We start from the raw sequence: 8,113 nt of genomic DNA, 5'->3' as shown, positions 1-8,113 counted from the left end.
AGTGCCTAGGATGACTTGCACGATTGACCAATCAAAAAATTTTGTGTTCAATTGATTAATAAACGATGTATCCAATTGGACCATTTCCCCCTTATCGCAGAATAGGCACCATCTATATGTTTCATATGAATGGCGAACATCGCAACAAAGAAAAAGTATACAGTAGGCAATTCTAGGTTATACGAGTTCTATAAGATAACCGGATATCTCTCTTGTGTGTGTGTGTGTTTATTCATTCATATCATGTCATCGTATGCAAATGTTAAAAACAACCGAGTGCAAAATAAATCTAGCAAAGTGAAATAATTAAATTATAACATATGTGAAATGAAATAATAAATTATGACTTTGGCAGAGATTAAAGATATTCTTGCATTTTTCGCTTCAATTTGTACGGTTTTACAGTTTTTGGCTGGCGTGTAAGTAACATGATGTGCATAGTTTTAATATTTATATTTATGAAGTATTAAATTTATAATCTTTTTTTTTATTTAAGAATTTAGAGTGATTTCTATTTTTTTTTCTATGTTTGAAATTGTGTTTGATTATATTACATTTGTTATATATTATTCCTATCAATTTGTAATCAAATGTGTTTTATAATTCTATAATTTTTAAACAGCAAGCTGTCTGCTTATTTCTTCTCATATATAATTATATATTTTTCTTTTTACTTGAATTTTACTTAATTTACATTGTGATTGTGCATTTTATTAAATATTTATCAATAATTTATTATTATATAGTAATTATAAATGTTTACCAATATTATTAATCATCTGATCTTATTTAAGATATTATTGTAATAATATTGTACAGCAATAATAAACTATTTAGAAGATATGAGGGTAATTATGAAGGAGAGAGGCTTTCTCACCGATTTGGCTGAAACTTTACAATTTTGTGTATTTTGGTATGTAAAACATGAATCTGTAAGTTAAAATTGTCGCTCTCAATTGGGAAAAAAGTTATTAAGTACTAAAGTTAACAGTTGCGTGGTTAGGATATCTGTACCAACATGACGTACATGCACAGTTTAATATACCAACTATTCTCTACTTAAAAAAAATACTTAAATTATTTTCTTTAATAAATATGCAATTTTGTTGAACTGAATATGCCGTAATATATTGAATTAAATGGTTAAAAAGATGGAAATATTTATGCTTTTTTAAAGCAGAGAATAATTGGTACATTGAAAAGTATTTAATAACTTTTTTCTTTTTTTCCTAATTGAGAGCGACAATTTTAACTTGTAGATTCGTGTTTTACGCACCAAAATACACAAAATTGCGAAGTTTCAACCAAATTGGTGAGGAAAGCCCCTGTCCTTCATAAATCAACCGATATAAGATAAAATTGAAAAAAATTTTTTACAGCTTAGTGTGCAGGAAATATATTAGAAATGGTACAACTGGAGATAGCTCAAGTTTGGCCTTTATGACATGTTTTATGTCGTATGTATTATAACGAAAAAACATATAATATTTGCCTATGCAAACAGTGATTTAAATTTCTAATTACATATTTATTTTTACAGTTGTAGCTTGTGGCTGCGATATGGAGTACTTATTGGAGATTGGTTTATTGTATGTGTAAATATCTTTGGGACAGTATTGCAAATATGCTATATGCTAATTTACATCTTGTACAGTGTAAAAGGATCGACTACTGTTAAGCAGTTTATAGTAGCAATATGCTTTGTTCTATCTATATATTTCTACAGTATTTATCAAGAAGATAAAGTTTTGGCTGCAAAATATGTAGGATTTCTTAGTTGCAGTCTGACAGTATTATTTTTTGCATCACCATTGATTTCACTTGTAAGTATGGAGGAACATTTTTTTATTCACACATTCAAACATTTAAAATTAAATATATTAGATAATAAAACTGTTTATTCACTGGAAAATCAATTTGTTTTCAATATTATATGATATTTATTTGTAACATAAATTTTAAAATCTTAATAACAAATCTATAAATCTATTATAGGTACATGTAATAAGAGTAAAGAGTACAGAGAGTTTGCCATTTCCAGTCATAGTATCTTCTATGGTAGTGTCTTGTCAATGGTTTGCATATGGATGTCTACTTGGCGACCAATTTATACAAATACCAAATTTTATGGGCTGTGTATTGTCAGCTTTTCAACTTTCTTTGTTTTTAATTTATCCAAGTAAACGAATAGATCAAGCCTATTTTATATAAAATATTTATTATAGTTTCTACTTTGAAAATTAAAATATATGTTAATGCTGTAAGATATACTATCGATTATGAATCAATAACTTGTTATAAAATTATATGTATCTTCATTTTATTTTATTCTCATTTGTAAGTTTATATCTCAAATTACACAATTATATTTTACTATATGTATATATTTGTATGTATAGTCCCCTTAAATTTGTATATATATAAATCTCCTTAAATATAGTTTTATTAATTTTGGTGCCTCTTTATATATACTTTCATGAATACTAATAGCATTTTTGACTGCAATAGATTTGATCGCTTTAAGGCTCCTGGCTCCTTGCCGACCATGTCGAAATCGTGACGTCAGAGGCGAGAAAACACACGCTAAAATTTCTTAGATGCCATTTCGAAATAAAAAAATATTTCGATGAAACAGCACTTCAGATGGCTTTAGCACATTCTTAAAAAACCCCGAAAACTATCCTTTCCCCTTTATAATCAATCAACAGCTGTAAAATGTAATATTATGAAGCCCAGTCCGTCTGGTCTTTGCACATGCGCAGTCATTCCGCATGTCAAAGTCTAATATCTCGATCATTTTACAGATGTTGATTGATTATAAAGGGAAAAGGATAGTTTTCGGGGGTTTTTAAGAGTGTGCTAAAGCCATTTGAAGTGCTGTTTAATCGAAATATCTTTTCATTAAAAAATGGCATCTAAGAATTTTCAGCGTGTGCTTTCTCGCCTCTGACGTCACAATCCAATATGGCCGCGGTGAGCACCCAGGAGCCTTAAGCGCAATTATGTTAAAGTATAAAATATCTCGTAAACTATTTTTTTACCATCTTACTCTTATAACTTTTTTATAGTGAATATTATAAGGAATCGATTTATATAAAAAAATTAAAACAGTTTTATTTAAAAAACAGAAATGACCTTGAAAATCGCAAAAAAAAAATAAATAAAAGTCAGCACCAGCTTCTTTCCCCCTCGAAATCCTACAACTTTTGTTTGAAACATTTTTCTCTAAAATACATTGTTCAAGAGATTTGAGATTGTCATTTAAAATGGGATATCCTGCAAGTAAATATATATCAAAAAAGGAACTCTCCAAAAATGACCTTGATCTTGAGATATATTATAGAGATCATCCTCCTGAGTGACCTTCAAAAGGTTTTAGCTGTCGCTCATTGTTTAAATTATTTTCCTCTACCATTGTTTAAATTATTTTCCTCTACCATCCTCTACCATTTTGCGATCTTCGCAATAATTAATGAGAAAAATTATTTTCTCATTAATTATTGCGAAGATCGCAAAATGGTAGAGGATGGACTTTTCTACTTGTCAGTTTAATCTACTGTATCTGCCAATGAGAGGTGAAACGCGAACGATCGGATATTTTGTATATAGATTAGATAATAAATCGATTTATTAGTTATTTATTTAAGTAAATAAGTTATTTATTATGTAATTTATGTTTTACTTATGTGTATCTATTTTTATTCAAATTTCTCGTATCTTTTCATTGCACAGCGCATACTCATATCGCATAGTATTTCAACGGTGTGATAAATTTCCTAACCTTCAAAACTAACGCTTTTTTAAGCGTTCTGTTATCGTCCATGGACGTTTTTAAATGCGTGTCTGCAGCTGTCTTTTGTTTGGAATCTATTTTTGACTGTGTGTCAAGTCCTCAAGTACTTATGACTTATGATAAAGAAGGAAAAAATAAGTAAAGAGAGAACAAGAATCAAAGAACTGAATGTGTCAAAAAACCGAAAAATGATTATTTGGTTGACGACACGTTAAATACCTTTATAAATAAAAAAGTAAAAATCTTTAATGCTTATAATAACTTTTTTTATACCATCGAGTGATTTTTTTATTGTTCTTTGTTTTTATGCAAAAAAAACTTCAATTAAGTATCTTTTTATCAAAAGTTAAGTGGATTGAATTAAACTTGACTTATCAAGAAATTATAATGATAAGTTTCCAATGTCTTCTTTACATTCATATATGAAAAATTGTTTAATGTATGCACAAGTGTTGTCAAAGTATTATGCAACAATTGCAAGACATCCTACAGCAAGTATAATTGGTGAATATATAAAAGAAGGATAATATAACATTGCGTTGCATTAAAATTTATTAACATTTTTGAAACTATTCTAATGACATTTATAAATTTCTAGTTATCGGAGATGAAATATTAAAAGCACAAGTGAAAGATACAAATTCCTATTACATGTGTAATCTATTGTATAAATGTGGTATTAAAGTGAAAAAAGTAAGCAGTGAAAAACTTAATCTTCTGCAATAATTAAATTAGCAGATATATTTTTTAAAATAAACATTATATAAGGAAAAACATTTTTTTATAATATTTACTCTATTTTATAATATGAGCAATCTGCTTTTTGTAGATCTCTGTTATAAGTGACAATGTTGATGAAATTTCGAAAGAGATTAGAGATGCTTCCAACAACTATACCTATGTTATAACATCTGGTGGAATTGGACCAACACATGATGATGTTACATATGAAAGTAATTATTATATCTAAACAAATATAATTATTATATGTACAAATATTTTAATGTATCATAATTTGTAGGTCTTGCTAAAGCTTTCAATGATACGTTACACTATCATCCTACATTAATGGATATAATAAAATATAAATTTGGGATTAACAATGCTTCATCACTTGCTTATAAAATGGCTCAAATTCCTCGAAAAGCATCTCTAAAGTTTGGTTCAGATCCAAGCATGGAAAAACCAATTACTTATCTATATGTTAAATTAGAAAATGTATATGTTTTTCCTGGTTCACCTGTATTTTTTGAGAAATCTTTCCAACACTTATATAAGGTTAATGTTTGTATAAGGTAAATGTTTTAATGAAATTACTGAATTTTTTAAAATTTGTATACTTTATTTCAGGAATTGCTATCAACAAATAGAAGATTTATAAAAGAAGAGGTATTTATTAATGCTAGGGAAGACATATTTGTAAATGCTTTATCAACTGTAGTAAAAGAATTTTCCAATGTTACATTTGGTTCTTATCCTGTCAGCAATTGCAGGTAATACAGAGTAGATAATTATATTATAAATAAAGTTAACATATATATTAAAGTTTTATTTTTATATTTTAACATTAAGTGTACATTGATTCATTTTTAGAAGTAGAAAAGTTTTTAAAAACTTTAGAAATATCATAAATGTATCATAAGCAGGTATATATATTTTTTTAAATTAGATATATATTTAAACTTTTATATATGTATATATATATATATATATATATATAATTTCTAACAAAATTCTTAGTTTATATTGCTTTCTTTAATATCTCAAAATAAAAATGGTTTAATATACATATACATATATATAATGTGTGTGTGTGCGTGTGTGTGCGTGCGCGCGCGCGCGCGCTGTGCATATTATAGATATAATATATATATATATATATATAAAATATTTGTAGATATTTTAAAGCGTTCGTGACTATAGAAAGTGATAATGAAAGCGAAATCAAAAAGGCAAAACAAAGATTTTACGAGCTAAGTCCAACAAATATTTTCGTAAATTTTGATCGAACGCCACATATAGACTGTATAACCAAATATAATAAGTTTCTTCAAAGTTGTTTACGGCCATCAATTTACGAGCAGTCACTCGAAAAGCTTAGGTGAAAAAAATCATATGTTTTAGACTTAAATAATAATACACTATGATATTATATTGAATATAAATTTCCATTTGTTTAGACAATTGTGTCAGAATCTCGACCATATTGCAATACATATTGATGGCAGTGTAGAATCAAGCGTCGTTCTTCATCTTGCTCACATATTTAAAACTCAATTGCATGTCAATAACAAGTTACAAGTGATTTACTTCAAAGAGAAACAATCGACTGATCTAGAAGAATTCGTCAAGGAAATGATTGATAAGTAATAATAAAAAATTTAACTAATATCTAAATCAATATTGTGCAATAACTGTGCAATTTATGATAAACAATGAATTATGTATTTCTTAGGTATAATTTAACAGTACATATTGTGGAAGTTGCGCCAGATGAAAAAAGGATAAATAAATTATTAATATTTATGCAACCGCATTTACGAACACTGCTAATCGGAAAAGTCGAAGAAGTTGACGAAGATAAAGTTGACCATAATAGCATGAATAATGTGGACCAATTGCAAATCTATAATCTTTTGCATAAATGGACGAATAAAGATGTATGGAGTTTTGTCTCGTCGTTGTATCTATTATATAAATCGGCAGGTTAAAAGAAAAAATGATAAGGAGAATTATATCTTAAATATTATAGAAAAATTAAAACTTATAAGCGATATAATCATAAGTACAAATAATCAAGCTATGTAATAAAAATTACGATAACAATATAACAATAAATATGTATTAGAAAGCTCGTAATCAAAATTCAATAGCATGCATGATATAAATGGTTATTTTTGATTGTACACCACTAATAGCAAATAGCAATATTTAAATCATATTGCGAACCTGTGATTCCAGAATTTTCGAAATTTGAAAATGTTGATGTAATATTCACAAGGACAATGTAAGCGAATAAAAGCAACTTGTATTGTCTACGCGCATTTTCGATATGTCTGCTTAGCCATCCGAGCGAAACTGGAATGTATATGGAAGAGAGAAGTACTAGGGGATGTGGGAGAGGAACTGTGAAGAGTGAGACACTGAGATACTTCGCGAGGGTATGGGCGAACTACAAGCTCGTATTACACATTTTTCAGTCGAAGAAAAGCTGGCTGGTTGGAAAGAGAAACATTTCACAGCCTCTTTTCTCTTCCACCATCTTTGTTTCATTCTTTTGAAATTTCATTTCGAGTTAAACTATTTCTACTTTTATTTATTGGAGCTTCAAAATTAGAACAAGTGCTTTCGCAGTGCTGACATGTTTACTGATGACTATTCGTACTTTTATCCAACCGTGTACTCTGTTGGCATTGAGTTTCATACAAATAACGAAAGTAAAAAATTAATAATTTTTTGCAAAATAGCTTTCAAACAATAAACGATAAAATATACATCTGTGTAAAAAAGAGAGGGCCGATAGTATTGGAGATAGAAGAAAGGGAACGAATGTATATTTCCAGAACAAATATTTACGCAAAATAGGCATAAAAAGAATATGTTTTTTGTTTGATTTGCGACTGTATTTTTCTTTCCGATTCAACAGTTCTCTGTTCTTCCTCCCTCACTCTCGTCGCCTTCACTCAAGCAAGCACCCAACCACTCTCGCGCGACTATAGCTCTCTCTTTCGCGCATTTCCTCTCGTGGATCCTCTGCGCTCGCAGAGCTTTGAAGCGGACAGAAAGTGAAGAGAAGGAAAAATTCTATGGGCATAAGTTATATATTTTGATGAACATATATAGAGTGAGTCATTTTAAGTTACCCACCCCAATAACTTTTATTTTTGATTGTAGAAACAAATGTTTCATACAAAAGTTTTTCGACTTCAAGGGGGACATAAGATAGTGTCATTGGATTGATCTTGGATAATCGTTTGAAGGTCATATGGAGATTACCTTCAATTTCTTAAATGAAACTTACCTACTATTTTTTATTGCATATTCTTGTAGCTTATCTCAAGCTTCCAAAGCACTATATAATAAAGTATTTTTCCAAAACACTATATAATAAAGTATTTTTCCCTTAAATACTTTTTGAGTTATAAGACTTGAAGTTAACAATTTTTTGACATAAAATGTAAAATATCTTGTAAAATATTCAGTTTTCGGTAATCTTACCTTAATACTTTTATACATAGAATAATAAGGTAAATCAATTGGTGTAAAGAAAACACATATAGTTGCTTGAAAAAAAAGTTTGTAATTTGCAACAATTTTTTT

At 28.4% G+C, this 8,113-nt stretch overlaps 2 protein-coding genes across 2 annotated transcripts; both read left to right on the top strand.

Moving 5' to 3' along the window:
* Slv (sugar transporter SWEET1) lies at positions 1-2,376 on the top strand. The gene is made up of 4 exons (XM_083049789.1): positions 1-419; positions 1,380-1,457; positions 1,541-1,823; positions 1,996-2,376. Exons 1-4 carry the CDS (start codon positions 343-345, stop codon positions 2,209-2,211), a joined length of 654 nt encoding a protein of 217 aa, XP_082905915.1. The 5' UTR covers positions 1-342; the 3' UTR covers positions 2,212-2,376.
* Positions 2,377-2,788: 412 nt separating this feature from the next.
* LOC145942770 (bifunctional FAD diphosphatase/FAD synthase) lies at positions 2,789-7,674 on the top strand. The gene is made up of 8 exons (XM_083049787.1): positions 2,789-4,297; positions 4,392-4,486; positions 4,623-4,746; positions 4,815-5,071; positions 5,144-5,286; positions 5,691-5,894; positions 5,974-6,159; positions 6,249-7,674. Exons 1-8 carry the CDS (start codon positions 4,195-4,197, stop codon positions 6,502-6,504), a joined length of 1,368 nt encoding a protein of 455 aa, XP_082905913.1. The 5' UTR covers positions 2,789-4,194; the 3' UTR covers positions 6,505-7,674.
* Positions 7,675-8,113: the final 439 nt, after the last annotated feature.

This window comes from Prenolepis imparis, unplaced genomic scaffold, assembly GCF_030444845.1.
Source record: "Prenolepis imparis isolate NDT839.2.m4 unplaced genomic scaffold, iyPreImpa1.0 SCAF_11, whole genome shotgun sequence".
Lineage (NCBI taxonomy): Eukaryota > Metazoa > Arthropoda > Insecta > Hymenoptera > Formicidae > Prenolepis > Prenolepis imparis.
This window is presented reverse-complemented; position numbering and strand designations above follow the sequence as displayed.

Excerpts from the sequence above, each read along its gene's own strand:
- Slv (XM_083049789.1), top strand. The coding sequence starts at position 343 with ATGACTTTGGCAGAGATTAAAGATATTCTTGCATTTTTCGCTTCAATT. Across the intron at positions 420-1,379 it reads TTACAGTTTTTGGCTGGCGT|CTTAGTGTGCAGGAAATATA; the intron begins GTAAGTAACATG and ends AATTTTTTACAG. Across the intron at positions 1,824-1,995 it reads CATCACCATTGATTTCACTT|GTACATGTAATAAGAGTAAA; the intron begins GTAAGTATGGAG and ends AATCTATTATAG.
- LOC145942770 (XM_083049787.1), top strand. The coding sequence starts at position 4,195 with ATGTCTTCTTTACATTCATATATGAAAAATTGTTTAATGTATGCACAA. Across the intron at positions 4,747-4,814 it reads TGATGATGTTACATATGAAA|GTCTTGCTAAAGCTTTCAAT; the intron begins GTAATTATTATA and ends CATAATTTGTAG. Across the intron at positions 5,072-5,143 it reads CTTTCCAACACTTATATAAG|GAATTGCTATCAACAAATAG; the intron begins GTTAATGTTTGT and ends ACTTTATTTCAG.